The following is a 22,325-nucleotide window of genomic DNA, read 5'->3' as shown; positions in this document are numbered from 1 at the left end:
CCTGTGTAGATTTAAATAAGCACACACAACCTTCATGAGGGTGAACTTAAATAACATTTACTGTTCAAATGTCACAAAAAAACAGAGCTGTACAGAAGAAAGTTGGTGTTTGGTGAAAAGGTTTAGTTCATTTCACACAGCAGCAGCAGCTCAAGCACATGTCGCACATGAAAAAAATCATTTACAAGATACTGCACTGTGCAATTTTACTCATGTGGGTACAAAATATAGAGCAGCCATTTTGATACCATTAAAGACTGAGAAGTAGAAATATAAGAACATGAGTTCAAGACTCCAGAGAAGAAATGCGATCAAACTAAAGCATGTACACCGCAATATAAACAAACTTCAATTGTAGTTAAGGCTCACAGTGTGGAGAGATTACAGTAAACACTGCCAGGGTTTTTTCTTTAGGCACACTAATAACTCCGGGGCCCATCGTAAGCCAAAATACAAATCAGAGGTAATGCGTTATCACAAATCAAAATGTCAACCAGATTAATAAGTCGCACACAGACTTAATCATACGTCAATCACATTGCAGTCTGCAGAAGCTTCGTCCGGTCCATTAAAAGCACAGAGTAAAAATAAAGGTAGTCACAGTTACAACAGTAAAGGTCACGCTGGGGAACAGGTCCGGCCTGCTTCAGACTGTTGGCTCTCATTAAAAAAGGAAAAACATATGGAGCAGTGCCAACTCAAAAGCTAACTGGCGCCCTCTGCTGGCCTGCACCAAAGTGTGAGTGTGTATGTGTGGAAATCCAGAAGCAACAGCAGGCATACTGTGCTTTCTCTGAAGAACTGAGAGAAAAACGGCAGCCCATAATCCATCTCCGACCAGCTGGGACTTCACAATGTGACGGCTGAGACGCGAACGCAAAATAACCGTGCAGGTTGAACGAGGTCAATGAGAGGTGTGAAAGCAGGCAGAAAACAAGAACGAGCGTGAACAAGAGCATTATGAGTGAGGAATGGAGACATTCAGGAGGATGAATATTCATGATCAGTGTATCCTCCAAGTGCAGCTCCGAAAACTCAGACTTGGTAAAAATGGGATGAAGTAGTGCAAGACAAATACTGTGCATGGTGGAGGGGAGGAAAAAAAAAACACAAGACTAACACTGAACCCCATAAAGACACAGACAGGTGACTCACTGAACAGAACAGACAGCTACCGCATCCGTCGCACCAGATTCAAGCATGTAAGGCTTGGCACTCGTACATGACAGTGTTTTGTGGAGGAGCCTTTTTAGACAACCGAACAACTATATACACACACACACACACACGACTAACAAGAGGCATAGCAGAAAAAGGCTATCATCCTGCAAATCAAAAAAAAAAAAAAAAATAATTAAAAAAAAAAAAGCCTACTAAATAAGAGTTCACTATTGAAACCCTCTTCCGTTTTGGCATCAGTTTCATCTTTGGGTTTACGAAAAGTAAAAATTAAATTAAAACTAACTTAAAAAAAAAGGGAAATAAAAAAATAAAACTATTTACAAACACATTGAAATTATATACACAAAACACACAAACTTCTGCAATCGTCCATGTGACCGATCGCCCGAGAGCGACTGCTCCCGGGTGAACTCCATGACGGTCTGATGCCCTTTCATGCTCTCGCTCACACACAAAAACACACTTAAAGTAGCGATCCCTTTGAGAGCTGGCGTTTTTCGAGGAAGCCATCAAGTTGTGGTCAAAAGATGCGCTTGCGTTTCAGGTAGGAGTCTGCGTAGTGCCCGCCGAGACCCTGAGAGTGCTGCCCTACATAACCACCCTCTGGACTGGGCTCTGGAGACGGGATGAGACGCGAGAACAGACGCTTCTGCCCACCGATGGGAGTCTAAACATGGAGATGAAATCAAAATCAATTGAGTTCCCATCAGGAATAACTTTTGAAAGCTTCCTGGCACAGTTAACTGATAATCGACAAGCTGCAAATATAGACGAAGAGATGAGGGCTGAAGATGGCCTACCTTCATTCCAGCACCAGGTGCAGCAGAAAATAGACTGGGATGAGTCACTGGAGGCATTCCGACCGCCTGAACAGACACAAAAGCATAGATGAAACGTCTGAGTCGCCTTACATGTATTCTGGCCATCTTTGCCAATGAAAGTCATAATGAAGATGGATATTATGTAATGATGTGATGAGGAGGATGTCGTGATTCAGATAAAGTTGTGAAAATGGATTTAAGAGCTTGGGAAAATGGATCTGGATAAGTGATTCTTGGGCTTGCGGCCAACTCAGTGATCAAACCAGTGCGGCTCTGTGTTTGAGCTGCAAGGCCACTCCAGCCGCTTTAAATCAGGCCGTCCCTTTAAACGAAAGCTTTTTAAAGTGCATCATGCCGGAATTAATTTGCAAGTAATTTTGCTATGAATTTAAATAATTTTTGATTTTGATGTGCAGAATGATTTAATAGTCTCTGGTACAGGGATGCACATCAAAAGTCACTGGTTTATAGTCTTGAAGATGTTTTTAAAAGTAACAAAATTACAACAGCATTACATTAAATGAATCAAGAGACAGTATAATGCTGTGTTCACACCAGATGCGGTAAGCTCAGATAAATCACGATATTCGCACGTAAATAGACACTTGAACAGAGTTTACTCGATTTATTCACAAGTCAAATTCACTGAGCAATAGATGTGGATTTGCATCATGGGCAGCGCTTCTGTCTGCCTGGCGATTCTAGCTTCATTGCTAAATGGCTAACATGTATTTTACTGAAAGAATATCTGTTTATGTGCTTTATGAAAGTTGAAAAACAGCGTTGATTCATTTAGAGCAGTGTCTGAGTCCACTAGATCCTTTCAGAGGTGCACCCAGCTCTGAGTTCATAAACTCCACCAGAAACAACACCTTCATGATGAAATGTACAAGGTTACAGAAGCAAATTATTTCAGATGTCTATGCTTTTCGGTTTGTGTGCACTAATTTCCAGATGGCAGCGTTCATCTTCAAATAACAGGAGTGTTTATACTGGAGATTATATTAAAATAAACCTGACAATTTGAAAAGTTTAAACCTCAATCTAGTTTAAAAACACTACTGTGAAATGCCATCTTATGCTTATGTTTTACTGTAATTTGAGTTTTGATATATTATAATGTAATGTAGCATTCAAAAATGACTGACAATACACATTAGTAGGGATGTCCAGATCAGATCATGTGATTGGAAAAATCAGGTCAATCGGAATCTAATGTTACCTCCCGATCAGGACTCCCAAAAAAAAAAAAAAAAAAAAAAAGTATATATGGATCCGTTTCTTTACTCTTCTTTATTCTTTTTTATTTATTATAGAAGTACAAAATCAGGTTTTGGTATCGGTAGATACTCTGTCTTTGTCTGTATTGATTTTTTTTTTCTGCACTTTGAACGAGTCCGGACAGTTCCTCTTTATGGAGGATGAGGGAGCTCTCAGATTTCATCTATGATTCTCAGTTTTAGGTGAACTAACACTAACATCATTATATCCCAATTCAATGTTATTACATTCTGGAGGCACCTCTGCTCTTGCAGGAAGCACTACATTATGATAGCTTGATTTGCATACCTTATTAAGCTGGGTAGAGGGGATGTTGGAATGAGCTCCAAAGCTGAAGTAAGAGGACTGAGGGGGGCTGGGAGGATAGCTGAAAAGAGACCCCGCATCACTGAAGCCTGCATGCCTGGAGTTCTTTACAGAAACAAGAGACAATTACAATTTCACACCAGTCCAACCTTATAACAGAATTATTTTTTGTGTGTCATTGTCAGGAGGTGTGGATGTACCTGCAAACCATAGCCAGGAAGGGCTGCATTTTCCAGAACCTCCTGCTGTTCATATAAATGAGACAAGGGATCCTATGGATAGAGTAAAATCAGCGACAGGATGAGTGAGTCACACATAACCGCATTTTTGACTGGCATTGTCATGTATTTTGATTTTCAAATAATAAGCATTCATCTGTGGTAAACTTAAGTTTCTACGTAATGGATAAAGTACATTCAGGCAGTTATTATAGCAGATTACACAGCTGTCTAGACTGCTTGCCTTGGATTTTTATGACTGACCAATAGGAATTATGTTATTCCCAGATAACAACCACTCAGACTCAAGTTTTACATCCATATGTTTATCTGTTTCTACCACTGTTTTGGGGACCATCTTGTGACTGAATGAATAGGTTAGTGTATGTTCCATTTAGCCATTATCATTTGTCAGCTTTGCCTTTTATTAAAGAAGTAATAATTATTTATTAATTATTAAGTAACTATTATTACAAGTCAGAACATACCTTTTGTGGCAAGCAGTAATGTAATAAATGAAATTTTGAAAAATAAAGCTCTGTAGTTTTATACAGGCTGATAAACCAGTCAGAATTTATTCTGCTATTCTTACCTGGATGTACTTTATACCTTTTATAAAAGCACAACAGGCTTATGGGCAACCCAAAATTGACTAGTCTGCTTTATACATTTGTAGCATTGCAAATGGCCCAAAATTCTTATTGAGAGTATGTGGTGATTTGAATCCATGTAACGCCATGAGTATCTACACAACAACAATTCAAGTGTGGCTTCAACCATTTCATGGAAGTCAAAAGCAGACATGTTCAAAACGTTTTAGAGCCCATTAAAGAGCTCTATTTGGCATTGCCCCATTATGATTCATTTGATTGAAAGTGCTTCCAGGTGTCAGTAGTGTCATTTAGTGCAGATGTTTATAAGATATGAGCCAACCTGGTGCAGAGAAAACTCAGGTGTGCATGACTCCTGGAAGCGCAAGTTGTAGTTCGAGTGGATGCCGTGGTTCGTCCGCAGGTTAGACATGCTGCCAAGCGGTGTTCTCTTCCTGTAGGGATGAGCCCTTGTGCTGGCGCCTAGATAAATGCAGCACTTCAGAAAATGCAACCAAAACCACGATAAACAAGATACCACAAAGACACTCACTTGAAGATGGGAATATGCTGGGAGAACTGAGAAATGGGTTTTGGGATACACCAACATCTTTCGGAGGTTCACCCAAAATGGACACCTTCAGGAGAAAAAAAAAAAAAAAAGAGGTCTGAACATACAACCCTAGATTCTTTGGACACACTAAAGATTAGCAGGACCAAACAACAACAACAACTCATGCCAAACCAAATCAAGTTCCTCTGGGAGTCTGGCAGTAATAATACTCTACATGAGAAAATAAATCTGCAAAAGCAGGAGCAGCAATTATTAAACCCATCTCACCCCTGGTAAAGTTAACCCATCTGCTCCTAATATCCCACTCAGAAGGGGCATGTTCATTCCCTGTAGCACAGGAGAGGATGCTGGGGGGAAGCCGATCGGGGTGGCTGGGGTCTCGCTCTCTCTTCCAAGAGGTCGGCTCAGAGATGGTTGTTTAATGGGGCCAAGGGACTCATTCTGCAAGCCTAGTGCAGGAGCAAGAGCGCCTGAAATAATTAAATAAAATAAAGCCAATTAAACTCAGCAGACCCATTAGAACGGTGAATTACCTTTCATTATCCCAAAGAATAAGACAATTGAACAAGATGTTTTGTTGCAGAATCCTATGGTTACGTCAAATTATTTTTAATTGGATTATTTGGAGTTTAAATTTTTCTAGTTCGACAAAACACACTCGACTAAAGCACTTCCAAAGCGCAACATCTATTCAAGAAAATTGTATCTTTCATAAGGGTCATCCAAACAAATCAGCCATGTTTGTCAGCCATCAAATTGAATGCATTTTGTATGATCCTATCACAAGTGGCAGGCAAAGATGTATTACTGTTTTTCAAAGGAGTGTTGTGGCCACTTGTGTTTGTGTTTTATTTTCATTTTAATGAAGAAATAATCAAACATTAGGTAATCTAGCAGAACTTCACTGCTGCCTAGAATGCCTCAGACAGATAAAGGTTCACACAAATGCAATGTGGTATTCAACTCATGAGTTCTTTCAAATTAAAACGTTTTAGACCCCGTTTGCACCTATTTTAGCATTAATTACTGGTAATCTAACCAGAGATCGATCAGGGTCATCAGTGACTCAAAAATGTGAGATACCTTGAGGCATCTCCCCAAGCATGTTAATGCCTTGTTGGAGAGGAAGAGCAGCCAGAGGATTGTCACTCAGCAGTCCAGCCTGTGGAGAGACAGAACTGTTTTAGTTTGATCACATACACACGCACGCACTTACGCACACACACTAAGAAAGACACTCAAACACCACATCAAGGCACACCGTTTGCTAGAATTAACATTCTAGCATAGTGTTTCTCAACCACATTCCAGGAGGACCACCTGCATTGCACATTTTTCATGTCTCCATAACCAAAGACAAGATTATCAGCTCATTAGCAGAGCCTGACAGATGGGTGTAACAGACAAAGGGGACATCCGAAACATGCAGTGCTGGATCACTCAGCAACATGGTTGAGAAATACTGTTCTAACAGATGCCAAACAGAAACAGATGATCAATTACTAAATTGCTTTGGCTTCAGCAGAGACACATTACCATATTTACCTGGACTTGCCACAAAGTCTTGTCACATACATTTTCATAATATAAAACGACAAAACCGCAGCAGCACACACACACACACACACACAACCACACATACATACATACAACCACACACGCGAAGCACTCACACAAGGGAGAAGACTGTACTCTTTATTGTGCAGAATATGAGCCCAAAGAAGAGGATTGCCTAAAAGAGCTTGCTGAGGGGAGAGAAGAGAGTGAGCGCTAAAACAGATGCTGCTGGGAGAGTGGCAGTTTATAAGAGGTGGAAAGAGAGGTCAGCATTGTACCTGTTGGACTTGGTTCTGAAGCAGCATCTGCATCAGGGCAGCAGAGAGAGCAGGGTTCGCCAGGAGGGGTACAGCAGGCGCAGCTCCCAGAAGCCCTGCACATCAAAAGAGCCACAAATCAAATCTACCATCTCAATGTGCGAAAGCTTGCACACGAAGAATGCTTTGATGAATCACCTTGTTTATGTGCTGGGTTGAGAGATGCCATTAACATCTTCAGTGTGGCAGGGTTATTGAGGCCAGTAAGGATCTGCATGGCGTTGGGTTCGGGTAGGAGACCTTTCCCTCTGTTCAAGGCCTGCAGAAACACAGATGACATTTACACAAGCATGTTGATCTACAATCAATTAGCACTGGAAGTGTTCAGACACCACATTGGACATTCAGTGTTCTCAAGTCTCCGGCACTTAGACTGCAGTTCTGCACGAGAAGTTTGGCCCGAGGTAATATGGTTAAGCCCAACTGAGTCTGGTTTCTCTCAAGTTTTTTTTTTTCCTTTCACTTTTGTCAATTGGTGAAGTCATGTTCATTGCCACTTTCACCACTGGCTTGATTGGTTAAGAACTTGTGGAGCTGCACACCAATGAATTTGCTCTTCAGTGTTTGGTGAAATTAAACCACACGGAATTTTGAAATAAGGACTTTACTAGAACTTATATGTTTAGCTACTTTGACACAAATCTACATTGTAAAAGCGCAATAGACATAAAGGAGAGTCTAATTGAACCATGATTCAATCATGGTTCAATACTGAAGCTGAATTTGGTGGTTTGATCACTCTTTAACATTTAACCTATTTCACACAGGGTAAAAAAGGGAAAAGAAAAATGTAAAAATTATTTTCATCATTTCAAATAACAAAAAATAGAATCACCAAAAAACAAAAACGAATAAAGGCTTGTTTACTATATTTCGAAACCAGATAGGCAGACTCATTCACTATGACACAATGGTGCCACACACAGGCTTGCCTATAGGCTATTTTTTTCCACATAATAACTTTATAAAAACTGATAACAGGCTTTTGTTATACAATTCTGTTCTAAAATGAAAATCCAATGACCAAAACATAAACTGACCTACAATTCTGTCAGACATAGGTTAAGTACCATGTACTATCATGTTATTTTTCTTACTGGTTACTGAAGGTCTCTGATCTGAAAAAGCCTCCTAGAAAAACCAACTAACCTGACCTGTCAGCTCGTACTGCACACTTTTCAACTGCATGTGCAAATGCACCAGTATTAATGAATAAAGCACAAAAACAAAAATACATTGGTTTTAGTCAATGCTATCAATTAGTAAATCAAATTTTAATACCAACTTATGTAACAGTCTGGTACTAATTGGCAATGATTAGCATATAGGTATCAGTCAATTATTTTAAGTATTATTAGTTCATAACGGCTTAGACACTTAACAGCATAGTATATAAATGTAGTGTCATCGCAAATAGAACGCAAACGTTTTTACCAAGCAGAAATTCAAACTGTTTTCCAGATGACGTTTGACTGTTGCTAAACTAGTGAAAAAAAAGTGACCAAACTACCAAATAATACCTGCCATGGGTATAACCGCATTCACCAGTGGGAAGCAGTAGAAGCACTCCCCTAGGAGAATTTTGCTTACACAATTCAAAATAAAGCAATCCAAAAAACAGTGCATGAAAGCTCCGCCCCTTCCGCTACATGAGCAAAGCAGTGACCATTGAGTGTGTGATGTCCAACATTCCACACTTCTTTTAATGGTTAAATAAGTGCATTATCCAGGTATTCAAAGTGCACTTAATCTTTTTAGAGTTTTCAATGTGACTGCACTACTTACACTATTTATACCATCTATACTACAAAATGGCAAATAGAATAGAGCACAAGTCTTTGCAATTGTGGCATTGCAAAAGCAATATTGAATACTTTCATTTGCCATTCGCACATTTTAATTTCTTTGTGTCTCATACTTAACTTTAATAACAAAAACTAGTTTGGGACTTCCACCCTGACCTTACACGATTTATTCTTCATGGTTAGGCATATTCTTTCAAACATCTTTTTGAAAGTAGGTCAATTTTTTTTTACAAAAACAGCAAAAAAAAGGGTAGAAAGATTTGACCTTAGAAAATGTGAGGGCCATCAAAAAACCAGTTGAGAGCCACAATAATAATTTACAGGAGTCATAACTGCATTTACCAAAAGAAATAACCCTCGAAAACTGCATTTATTAAATTTGTCAAGTATCTCTAAGCAAATAGATCAGATAGTTGTTAAATTATATGATTAAACAAAGCAAGCATCAACACACCACTCTGCCAAGAATTGAGGTAATGAATGTGTACCATGGTCTGAGCTGCAATGAGGGCAGCCAACATGCTCCTCCCTGGTGGTCCTGGGGCACAGAAGGACACGCGTATATGAGAGTCACCCAGAGCTCTTGCATCAGTCTGCCGCTGAACATCCTCTGCCATCTCAGGCGTCGAGAACTCCAGCACAGCAAACCGCCGGAAACTGCAATCCTGACCCTGAGCAAGCTGTGGGTGCAGATTAAACAAACAAACAAAACAGATTAGCCTTATTCTCAGAGATGGTTACAGTAGCATAAAAGCAAGGCCTGCCCATAAATCAGTCAACCTGTAAACACAAATTGCCATAATTGAATCTCCATAATGTTATTTGGCAGAATGAAAGTAGTTAAATGATTTCAATTAAAATATACAATCTTATTACTAATATGTCAAAGTTAACAAACACACAATAGGGAAGGAGCTGTTATGTATAGTTATGAAACCGCTTCAGCATTGTCCGTAAAGGGTCACGAAACCCCAAAACACACTTTGAGCTGTTGACAGTCATGTGTGTCCCACACTGCTAAAAACACTATTAGGACACATATTTCACTAAAAAGGGAAAATTGGTTGTTTTTGCGTTATTTCGAGCAAATTCGTGCTTGTGGTTTGAAACTAATTTTTGAAGCTGCATCAAGGCCTTGAGATCTTAGCGTGTCCTGAGAACTTAGATATTGTCCTGTCTCTACAGATTTGGTAAGTGTGTGCGATCAGTGCTCTTTCTAGGTTTATTCAGATGGCAAAGTTGTAGTTCGTATCGTCAGCAGTACTCTTTCAGTGTTTAAAGACAGACCTTAGTAAAAATTATTTCTAAGTTACTTAATTTTGCGTTAATATCACTAAAATATTATAGACTGAAAGGTCTGCTGTAAATGCCGCTTTCCGACATGAACACTGCAAGCAAACTATTGCCTACCGTCGGGTTTAATTTTTGCCGCATTTTGTGACAGGACAGTCCACACACACAGCTCGGTAGGATGGACCTACCGACTGCATCAAGTCAACAAGGTTTTTTTTCCTCTTATACGACCTGTGGTATCAATTATTCCACTGTCAAACAGTCAATCTTTTTCCCCTGCATGTGTTTGTTTTGCCTCTGTGAAAATCAGCGCATGCTCAAATGGAAACTCCTTATTTTATTTAAATCGTTACCCTTTTCCCTCCCCCAACACTACTACCTAAACAGAGCTAGACACACCCACTTTCCTGACAATTTTCAAAGTAGATGTGAAAACGCCCTGCTGAAACGGGGGGTTTCATGGCCCTTTAATGTGTAAGATTTTTATATCAAAATATTTAAAACCCCACTAAAACAGTTACATATTTATACAAATTTATTACAAATTTATACAAATGAAATTTAATGCAGTGCTTCTTGTCCAATCTGAGACCCACTTTATATCGTATATCGAACAGGCAATGAAGACTGCTGATATGTTTTTTCTGTTGTTAATGAGATCTTAAAGGGGACAATTTTGTAATGGAAAGACTTGGGCTGCCTTACTGCAAATTAAAAAAAGTTTGTGATAAGACCCATTTTGGGTGTTTCATTTTTAATTTTTTGTCTTTAACTGCAGTTTCACGCACTTACAATCTATATAAAATTAAAAATAATGGTAGACACCAGAGTTGGGCCGATAGACAATGCCATCATCCACCGCCGATGGCTGACAAACTTCACGATGCTAAGCCGACATCACTCCGCCCTACATATATAATGATATACATCTTATTATTTGCATGTCATCTTAATAGCAAAACGGTCTTTTCATGAGCTGTGGTAAATTTTACATAAAGCTGCCGCTTGCACGGCTGACAGCAATGTGAAGATTAAATAAAGGATTATACTGTACCTCTTGCACTTAAAATGTGTAGATTCAGTGGTAAACACAGTTACCTGCAAACCCCGTCCCACAGACTTTACAGTGAATGGATTTGGTTATTCTCAAAGCAGACTTGAAGCCACTGGAAGTCTTTTATCCATTCTTGGAAAAGTAAAAGGTAAATTAACATTCAGCACACGATCAATAATAAGATGTACCGTTATAAGTTACTGTGGGTAAATCTGTCAGTGTTATTTTCATTCTCTCATCTTCAGCGCTTCACATTTCAGCGGTTGTAGCTCCTGTCATCTGAAGGCATTGACCGAGTGATTGATAGCTGATATTAACCAATCATTCGCGTTCAGTTCTAGAGCAGTGGGCCAATAAGAAGAGCACAAAGGCGTGGCAAGCATTGCGGGCTTTTTCTACTTCAGCAAGCTCGCATAACTGTTTTAATCTGTTTCTGAGTGCTGCGTTTGGCGTTTTTAGGTGCAAAGATGCATTCTGCATAAATGTCTCCTAAATCCACGGACGCGGTAAGAATTTTGCAGTGAAAACAGTGAAAATGTATGCACTTGCCCAAATGCTTCCAAATATATCTTAAGGTTGCATAGATAAAATTTCGGGCACGTAAGCGACCAAAACAGTCTAGCCCTAGCATTTTTACTTATTTTATTAATATTATGAGGAAATAACAACAAATTATCAATCACAATACAAATTACAGTGAACTCCAAATGAAGTCCCTTCCACTAGCTGTGGGAAAAACCATTATAACAGATTACTGTGCCTATTCATGCTAGAGTCCCACGGAAAAAAAAGTGATTGACAGGGGAGGTGGTAATGTGTGTAACTTTTATTATTTGGTTATGGGTAAAGCAAAGAGGTGAAAATGGTAGGCTACAATTAATTAATTTGTTATGAACTAATCAATATTTAACAACGACCCCCACCCCCTGCCAACGATGCCATCATCCATCTCGATGTTTCACATTAGACAACATCGATCCATTAGATAAATTAATAAATTAGATAAATTGGTCAACATTGCCCAACCCAAGTAGACAATCGAGACAAATATAAAATGTAATTGAGATGCAATTAAATAAAGGATGAAAATTAGTCATTTTTAAATCAAATAAAACACTAGGCATATTAGAAATGCACATAATAGACAGACAAACAGTGGCTTCAGGTACAGGTGTAAAGAAATTGAATAAACAGACACAAATAAATGCTTTATTAGAATCAAAATGAACAGCTGGTCCAAATGTTTAATTGTGTCATCGTTTACTCAAGTCATTTTATATCAGACAATTTACTTGATTTATGAGTTTTTAAACAATCTACATATTTCTGATGTGAAAAGCAGCAGAAAGTATTTGGCTGTTGCTTAGGGCTGCAAAATAAATTGTTTCAAAATCGATATCGCAATGCGTGCATCTGCAATAATCAAATCACAAGATTTGCAATGTTGTGTGATAATGGAAATAACAAGATGGGAATACATTTTTAAAATGCATAACAGTAGGATAAACGTTTTATTCGATAGGAAAAGATGCAAACTACGATGGAAACTTTTACAGAACAAATGTCTGCATTTAAAAAAAATAATAATAATAAATTGTCGTGATTTTGGTTACAAAGATCATGTGATGATAAATGTGTGAATGGACAAACCAGCAGGCTGACTGCATTATAAAGCATCTGAAGTTGTTTTGGTCATTCTAAAATGCCTTAACCATTTCAGTACTAGTGTTATTATATTATTAAATACCTCCAGAATCAAGAGCCACTGTGCTCCATGTCTTACGCCTTTAAATGCCTCTACATTCATTGCGCGCCGGCAAATGGTCGTCTGAGGCGCAAGTAATTTTTTAAATAAAGAAAAGATTCACACAGCTTCTCTTACCGCAGCAAATTCCATTTTTACTTATTTGCCACCAGCTAATCAGGAGGTGACGATTTTGTTCTCCTTGGCTCATTGGATGGAAACGCTGCTTTTATTCACATTCCAGTTTTGCTAAATTTAATTAGCATCTTTGGATGGAAACAAAGCTACTGTTAAATGACACTAGAGTAAAGGTTTATAATTTGCATGCGCTTTTAAGGCCTGTGTCTGACCGTTTTAAGAGATTTTAGAACATTTGAGCCCAAAAGCATACCAAACCAAACAGTACCACTCAGTGGAAAGGGGCCATTATTAATTTATTCTTAATAAAATTGTTATTACTTATACCACCACCACTACTGAAGTACAATCTGCGGTACTAGTAGGAGTACAGTAGTCCTACATTTCGGTTACTGAAATTTTATACCAAACCTATTTTCATTGGTTGTCATGACGTCAAAGTTTAGTGTATAATTTCTCAAATATAACCAAGATGACTGTAAATGAAACATTTCTATTCCTTTCACAATGATTCTTCACTCTATTGATAAATGAAGTTCGTTAAGTCAGTCTTATGAGCGGCCACAGTTTGCTGCCTGAGGCTACAAAACAAAGGGGAAAGAAAGGAAGAGAAGGAAAACAAAAGCATGGCCCAGTACCTTTGTGAAATGCATTGTGATCACTCTGCCAAAACCAAAGCAGAGTACTATGCTAATCTATGTAGAACACATGCATACTTATACAAAGGAAGACAACCTTTCCTGACAGACCATTAAGATTAATGCAGCTCCCGAGTCTCTCTGCTCCAACTGGAACTGTGTTCAACAAGCAAATACAATAAGCCGCCATGGCCTTGATCAGATATTAGCGGAAAATTCATTAAACATTATTTGACCATTTCACGCATGGCTGGAGCCTCATCCACATGAGGCCAATTCAATACCTGCCTACAACCTGGGAAATTGAACTGAGAGCACAACTGATTTAATGAGAATTAACTTCCAAAAGCCTCTGCTAATTCTATAACAGTGGGGAACATGACAAAAAGTGTCATTCCCCAACAATGGCTTGCAGCCTGTGGTGTACGTGGTGCATATTTAACATATGAAAAAAAGGCAGCAGCAGCTCTCTCGTTCCAGAATGACCTGCTGACAGACAGCACCTGGCCGGTCAGGTGGTGTTCACCATAGAAACTAATGCACTCTGCCATGGAGCACTCAGAACAACCTCATGGAAAACAGGTCAAAGGTGAAACAGTTGAACAAAAAAGGAAACATGACAGAAATTTCACTTTATAGCTGGGGTCTACATGGGCATTATCATGGTAAAGTTAGTTATGAAAAGTGGTTACATTCAAATCTTTGTGAAAGCTTAAATAGTTTCTTTTAAAAGATAATAAAAAGGAGAAAAGTGGGTCATCAGGCAAAAAACAAAACAAAAACAAAACCATATTCTTAATCTGAGAATGTCTTTCACAACACTGGTTTGATTTCACACTCACTTGATTCCATCAAACCCTGGTGCTTTTGCGTTCATCTTACCACATCAAATGTGCACTGCACACAAACTGTGTGGTTTTAGATCATTCAAAAAAATTATAAAAATAAAAAAATTTAATGACACGGTTCCTTGTTTGTAATTAAATCACTGGTAAAATGAAGCGAACAGAGCCCCAGGTTCTTCTGTGGAGGTAGAGTTTACACATTATTTTATAGTACAATGAACGCTAATGTCAAAACATCATGGGATCAAGAATAAACAAATTGATTTCTGGGTTCATAGCCCATTACAACTGCATGTACTACACATTCATTTGTCCCCTAATGGGGGACTTAGGGTACCTTCACACCTACACTTTTGTTTCGGAACGCATCTCGTTTGCCCAGTTAGCGCGGTTCGTTTGGCATATGTGAACAGGGCAATCGCGCTCTGTTCCGCACCAAAGTAATCGCTCCGAGATCGCTTGAATGAGGTGGTCTCGGCTCGATTGAAATGAACCCTGGAGCGGTTCGATTTCAGTGAGAAAGCGACCGATCCGAGCGCGGTTATATTACAGTGTTTTATGGATATGTATTAGGCTTACGGCTATATGAAGAGAGAATTATGAGTATGGGAGGAAGTTTTATGAGTCTCCGGATGCCCGCAAACGAGTGATGATCTCCCGGTAATCTAGCGTCTCCCTCCCGGTCCTCAAATAGGCATCGTCATGCACCCTTCTCACCGCTCCCTACCGCATCTCTCCTCAGACACGTCGCGCGCGCACCCTGTCAATCACCACCAAACCACCACCTCTCCTGACAGCTGAGCGGGACGCTGCAAAATAAACCCTGACACTCTGACCAATGTAAGGAGAGTTAACTTGCACGTGACTTGTTTTAGCTCTTTTGGTCCGATTAGAAACTTTGCCGTGTGAAAGCGAACCGCTCCAAGAGCAAAGAGCAACAATGTAACAATTGTAATCTCTGTTTCGGAACAACTGAATCGATTCACAGGTGTGAAAACACCCTTAATTTTAGTCAGCAAGCACCAGGGCTTCTGGTTAATCGTCATCCCATACAAAAATCGCAGCATTTAAAGGGCCATGAAACCCCCTCGTTTCAGCAGTGTGTTTTCACACCTCTACTTTGGAAAAAGTCAGAAAAGTGGGCGTGTTCAGCTCTGTTTAGGGGGGAGTGTCGGAGGAAGAAAAGCGGCTTGGTATGGGAGTGTCTATTTGGGCGCGCTGAATTTCAGAGTCAAAACACACAACCACAGCGGACAATGTGACTGTGTTTACATGGGCATCTGTAGTCGAATTATTTGCCAAATTATTAAATGGTGGACTTTAACTGCAGTTTGGCTTTTTCATTCAGGGAATTCATTAATGTCCCTCCCGACAAACGTGATATTTGATTCAGGCGCTGCTCTAAGCGTGTATTTTTCATGCAATGTTTGATACCGCACGGCGAATGAGAGAAAAAAAACTCAGCATTTCCCTGAGAACTTAGATACACACGGCAGGTAGCGTCAGAAAGCCGCGTGTGGTATTCCGGTCACAAAATCCAACACGAGGTTATAGTTTGGTTGTAACTGTTAGTGCTAACTATTGCACTCGGTGCAATAGTTTGTTTGATACGAATAAAATACAAACTGAATAAACAAAGAGCACTGGTCGCTCACTTACCAAATCTGTAGAGACAGGACAATCACCAGCAACTAGAGCCGAGTCTTTATTTAGAGGAGACTACAATCTGGATCTCAGCGTTTGCAGACGAGAACAGCTCTCAGGTAAACAATAATCCTCCTTAGACACGCAAGTTATTGTTGTCGCGCGTCGCGTACACTGTTAATCCACGCGCGAGTCTGCGCTCTCACAGAGACAAAATGAAAACGAAACTTAACTGCAGCAAACAATAAAAGCAACACTTCACGCTTGTTTTGCCAACACAACGTGGCGTCTCTGCCATCTACACTCTGACAGTAATGAATATTAATGAAGTTGCACAATAGAGTGCGCTGATTGGTTTGAACCAAGCCTTACTCATGCATCAATGCATCACACTGTAAGACGTAATAAGACTCACTCTGGCACAGACGCCCAGTCTGCACTCTGGAATACACGCTATTATGTCATGACCGTGAAGCAGCTTCAAAAATTTGTTTCAAACAGGAAGTACGAATTTGCTTGAAATAACGCAAAAACAACCAATTCACACTTTTTAGTGAAATATAGGTGTCCTAATAGTGTTTTTAGCAGTGTGGGACACATATACGACTGTCAACAGCTAAAAAAATGTGTTTTGGTGTTTCGTGACCCTTTAAAATCCTATTGCTTTAAAAACAGTGATCTTCACTGCCTGACTGAGATACAAAATAAAATGGATATCAGATCAAACAAGAAGCACTGCATTAAATGATATTTTTCCATGCTATGTCTTTGAAAATACTGGAGTAAAATTCATTTGGACTAATGACGGCACCTGTGTTTAAACAGTCTTTCATTGTCTTTTTACACTTTAACAACTAAAAGAATGCTCAGGTCTATTTATCTGATTGTATGATGCGTAGCATAGCGCAAGCATTGATTGGTTGGTTTGGTAGCGCTGAGTGTGGGCGGGACCGAGAGCCGTGCGAGTCCGCTGGAGCGACTGTGGAGTCCCGTGAAGGAGCTCCAGTGTTTGTTTTTTTTTTGTTTCGCGTTTACCTCATGGTTAAAAGTTGTTGCAAGTCCGCCGGTTTCTGCCTAAATTGAGCGAGTTTGAAGCACTTGTACATTAAGGAATTGTTCAGAAAAAAACACCACCAGTGAAGAAACTCGACACAGAGAAACATAAAACACCTCACTGCCAAATAGTGTTTTGGAAGTGTTATTGCAGAGCAACAGAAACAGCGAGCAGAAGTATGATTGCACAGCTACGCGCATTGCATGTGCCATGCCGATCACTTGACGCAAAAGTATAAACCAGGCTTAAAGGTGTCGATATTGACTAAAACAATTGAGCAGTTTACTCATTCCTGAACTAGTTGTTTTACAACTAGTATTAGTTTCAAAACACGTGTGCACCAAAGTATTTGCTTTACGCTCACAAATCAAATAACGGTTCCAGAGTCAAAATTTAAAAAAAAAAAAAAAAAAACCAAGCCAACCTTTGCTGAAAGTCAAGAAATGCTTTTTCAAATCTAGTTGCAAACAAAGACAGCAACTAGACAAGGGATAATAGTAAGTTTCAAGGTTTACCATGGATTGGAAAATTCAAGGTTTTAAAGTAGTTATACCATTTCTGTGGTATTTACATTTGTGTGTTTTCCAATACTTTTTTTGTGTAGCAGTACCTTTAACTGAAAAAAATAAACAAAGATCAACGTTAAGGATTGAGCCCACAATTCAGATAATGTTTGGAAAAACTAAGAAAAAAAAAAGATTTTTTTTTTAATTTAATTAGGTAACTAAATGTTTAATGTAATTTATCGCTTAAAATTTGCATTTCAGATTCACAATTAAGATTTCTTAAAAGGGATAGAATGCAAAAAAAAAAAGTTTCTGTCAGTGGAAGAATAGATCTAGCATACATTTATGCATTATAACATTCATGTTTAATATAGTTCTTTGAAAAAAAAATCAATGCAAAATTTAGATTTGAACAAGTTAAAATAGTAAAATTTAAAAAGAAATTTAAGAAATCACTTACACACCATCATGCAAGCATGCTATACACCTCAACGGTGCATGCAGTAGTGTGCTTTTTATAACTATACTTTATACACTTTATTATTATAAAAAAAAAAAAATTCCAAAAATTCATTTTTAAATTTGTAAAAAAAAATCAGTTTCAGAAACCAATTAAGACAGGAAATTATTGTTTATTAATTATTGAACCTGACATGTTTACTGCTCTAAAATTTCTTTTTTTTTTAAATAATGTATTTTGTTCAATAGAAAAAAAGTAGTCTTTTACATAAGACATTTAAAAAGAACTTTAGAGCAGTAATTACAACACTGTGAAACAGTGATATTTTCATCTATTGCTTTCACACCACCAGAATCGTATACCGGGCTATGTCTAACAGCAACCAACCTAATCGTAAAAGGGTAATACAAAAAAACTATACAACTTAAACGGTAAGCTGTACTGGGCGAGAGCGCTTCTCTTTCTAACTGAACAGTTGCATCCTCGATAATGCAAGTGTGCTAGGGCTCGAAAGGTAAAATTCAATGTGAGTGGAAGCAGAGGGGACAATCACACCCAGGCACACTTCAATGCAACGGTGCCTAATGCGAGTAAACCCTTATACACATTTCAGGTATAATGGTAGATTATCCAACCAGACAAACACAGAACTCCCAACACCATAATGCTCTTTTCTTTTATCCAGAAATAAATCTTATATCAGAGCTAGAGCTTAGATTAGGGATTTGCTAGTGGGCGATTTATTGGACAGCACGACTTTCAGAAAATGTGTCTGATCGAGGTCAGACATTCACACCTTATATTACCTGGACCAGAGTACATTTTGGAGCAGATCAATACCACCTCTTCAACTGGGTATCAGGCTGATTGTTTAGTACACAACAAAGTGCGATTTGCTGTATTCACACCTGCCCAAACTATCCATATTAACAGCGGAAATGAACTAGACCTCAATTTACACAAACCAAAAAAAGACCAGTGTGAATACACCCTTTGGTTCAGAACTAAGCTCTTCAGGGCTGCAGGTTCAAAATGACATTTCATACTGAACAGCAAGTGCCACAGGACTGTTGTGCATCCTAAGTTTTTATGTTATATGGCAGGTTTGTTTCAGGAATTAATCAAAGAATTTTTGGAGAAAGATTAGGGTGTGTAAATAACTGAATAAAATAAACAGATTTAGGTATTAACATCAAACATAACTAAAAAAAGCTGCAACTTAATGTCATTACTAAGCTCATCATCTGAAGTGGATAAATGTCAGTCTTGAAGTGGATAAATGTCAGTCTTGAAGTGGATAAATGTCTGTAGAGAGGATGAAATAAAACTGCTTTTGCAGTAAGAGAAGCAAATCATATGGAAATTTACAAACCTTATTTATTGACAGTTGTATATGTGTCCCACACTGCTAAAACACTATTAAGACACCTATATTTCACTAAAAATTGGGAGAAGGAAATCCAGTAACTTAATACACAAAAATGCTTTGACCTGGAGTACCCATTTCATTATAGTAGAGTTTATCCTAAAAAATGTAAACAAATAAATATCCCCAAGTTGTTTTGTTTTATATTTTTTGTGAGACTGGTGGAAATACTGAGCTAATGTGGCTGATCAGCTTGAAGGTGGAATTTCTCCAGTTTCTCATTAGCGGTAAATTCACAAGCACTGTAGATTTCATCATCATAATATTGCAGAAGGCAGATAATGTTCCACAAGATAATTAGGTAAATAAGCGCTACGGAGAACAGGGGGGGTGGAGATTGGTTCACCAATTCAAATTAATACTCAAGACACAGAAGAAATAATTAAAAAGGCAAGTTGGTCACAATCTTGCAATCTGCTACTTTAAAAAAAAGGCACAATGACATGAAGAACTGCCAAATATGTAACTGCCTGCTTATCCTTTTCCACTAGGCCATTTCCATACAGAAACAGGCATGAAAATAGCAGTCAGTGTTGTGTGATAAGTCGATATGTTGATTATCGTGATAGGCCTTCATCTAATATACCTATAAAGCCTGAACCAAGCCTACTTGTGAAATAAGTCCCTGGCTGCTACTTCGAGGTCAGCGTAACCCCTCCCACATGGAGGTTTCCAGGCTGCCGTGATACATACTTGACTCCTACTGGAGCACGGATATAAAAAAAAATCTAATTAGCCATTTTTAAAAAGAGGTGCAGCTACTGAATGGCTCAGTGAGACCTGACACAAAGGAAGAGCAATGAATGGAGCGTAAAAAAATATGTTCTGTGTAATCAAACGGGTCAAATGCACCAACCTGGCAGAATACGGGAGCATGTGTGTCAGTCAGCACATTGCGGAGATCCTGAGCAGTGAGGATGTGTTGAGGTAGTCGGTCCACACAGAGGCAGCGCGAGTGCAGCATTGTAAACGTGAGTGAGCCAACTTCCGTCCAGTGCACATACAGCATACGTGATCCCAGCTGCTTCCCCAGGAGCTCTGACTTGGCCCTGGCTGCAGAATCCTTCTTCATGTACTCCACAAAGCCATATCCCTTGGAGTGGCCCGTGGTGGCGCTGTGCACAAGGAAGCAGCGCTCAATGTTTCCGAAGGGCCGAACTAGCTCCTCGAACTGTTGCTGAGTGAACGCCCTGGGAAGGTTGGCGATGCAGAGCAGAGCGTCCGTCGGCTGCAGCTGCACAGAGATCTCACGGTCACGGAGAACATACTGGTGAAACTCCTTTATGGCAAACTGGGCCTGCTCACCATTCAGTAGCGTCACAAAGGCTTGAACAGGAAGGAAAAAAGAATGACTGTAAGTGACAGCACCAAAACACATTTTGAGCTGTTGACAGTCGTATATGTGTCCCACACTGCTAAAAACACTATTAAGACACATATATTTTAATAAAAAGTGTAAATTGGTTGTTCATACTTCCGGTTTGAAACGATTTTTTGAAGCTGCGTCACGGCCATGACATAATAGCGTGTATTCCAGCGTGCAGACTGGGCGTCTGTGCCAGAGTGAGTCTTATTACGTCTTACAGTGTGTTGCATTAATGCATGAGTAAGGCTTGGTTCAAACCAATCAGCGCGCTCTATTGTGCAACTTCATTAATATTCATTGCTGTCAGAGTGTAGACAGCAGAGACGCCACGTTGTATTGGCAAAACAAGCGTGAAGTGTTGCTTTTATTGTTTGCTGCAGTTAAGTTTCCTTTTCATTTTCTCTCTATGGGAGCGCGTCACGTGTGGATTAACAGTGTACGCGACGCTCGACAACAATAACTTAACTTGCGTGTCTAAGGAGGATTATTGTTTACCTGAGAGCTGTTCTCATCTGCAAACGCCGAGATCCCGGATTCGCTTGTAGTCTCCTCTTAATAAAGACGCGGCTCTAGTTGCTGGTGATTGTCCTGTCTCTACAGATTTGGTAAGTGAGCGACCAGTGCTCTTTGTTTATTCAGTTTGTATTTTATTCGTATCAAACAAACTATTGCACCAGTGTAAACAAGTTAGCACTAACAGTTACAACCAAACTATAACCTCGTGTTGGATTTTGTGACCGGAATAACACACGCGGCTTTCTGACGCAACCTGCCGTGTGCATCTAAGTTTCCGGGAAATGCTGAGGTTTTTTTTTTCTCTCATTCGCCGTGCGGTATCAAACATTGCATGAAAAATACACGCTTAGAGCAGCTCCTCGAATCAAATATCTCGTTTGTCGGGAGGGACATGAATGAATTCCCTGAATGAAAGAGCCAAACTGCAGTTAAAGTCCACCATTTAATAATTTGGCAAATAATTCGACTACAGATGCCCATGTAAACACAGTCACATTGTCCGCTGTGGTTGTGTGTTTTGACTCTGAAATTCAGCACGTCCAAATAGACACTCCCACACCAAGCCGCTTTTCTTCCTCCGACACTCCCCCCTAAACAGAGCTGGACACCCCCACTTTCTGACTTTTTCCAAAGTAGAGGTGTGAAAACACCCTGCTGAAACGAGGGGGTTTCATGGCCCTTTAATAAAATAAAGGGATATTTGTAAACGTTACAATTTAGGGCTACGCTATATTGGAAAAATCTGATATTGCGATGTTTTATTTTTCTGGGATGAATATTGCAATATAAATAGTTTTACAACATAGTTTGAATTAGGGTCGGGCCGATAGACGATGCTATTGTCTATCACTGATGCCCAAATAGACAACACGATACTGGGCCAGCATCGCAAACCCGCATGCGAAAAACACACATCACGTGATCGCGCACACACACACGCGCTCCTCTGAGCTCCAGAGAGCAGTGCACGATGGACAGTCTATCAAGGAT

General features: G+C 39.4%; 1 protein-coding gene across 2 annotated transcripts in view; it reads right to left on the bottom strand.

Annotated features, from left to right (window-relative positions):
• Positions 1–34: 34 nt before the first annotated feature.
• Positions 35–22,325, bottom strand: part of raver1 (ribonucleoprotein, PTB-binding 1) — a 27,434-nt gene continuing 5,143 nt past the window's right edge. Inside the window, 12 exon segments of one of the 2 annotated variants that reach the window (NM_001309640.1) lie at positions 35–1,849; positions 1,983–2,048; positions 3,573–3,695; positions 3,791–3,862; positions 4,742–4,881; positions 4,952–5,036; positions 5,240–5,442; positions 6,056–6,134; positions 6,808–6,902; positions 6,985–7,105; positions 9,140–9,331; positions 20,310–20,779. In NM_001309640.1, the coding sequence (NP_001296569.1) occupies positions 1,703–1,849; positions 1,983–2,048; positions 3,573–3,695; positions 3,791–3,862; positions 4,742–4,881; positions 4,952–5,036; positions 5,240–5,442; positions 6,056–6,134; positions 6,808–6,902; positions 6,985–7,105; positions 9,140–9,331; positions 20,310–20,779 (1,793 nt within the window). In that variant the 3' untranslated portion in view covers positions 35–1,702. 2 annotated transcript variants of the gene reach the window in all.

Source organism: Danio rerio, chromosome 3 (assembly GCF_052040795.2).
Source record: "Danio rerio strain M-AB ecotype USA chromosome 3, GRCz13ab, whole genome shotgun sequence".
Lineage (NCBI taxonomy): Eukaryota > Metazoa > Chordata > Actinopteri > Cypriniformes > Danionidae > Danio > Danio rerio.
Note: the sequence above shows the minus strand (reverse complement) of the source record. Positions and strands in the feature narration are given on the sequence as shown.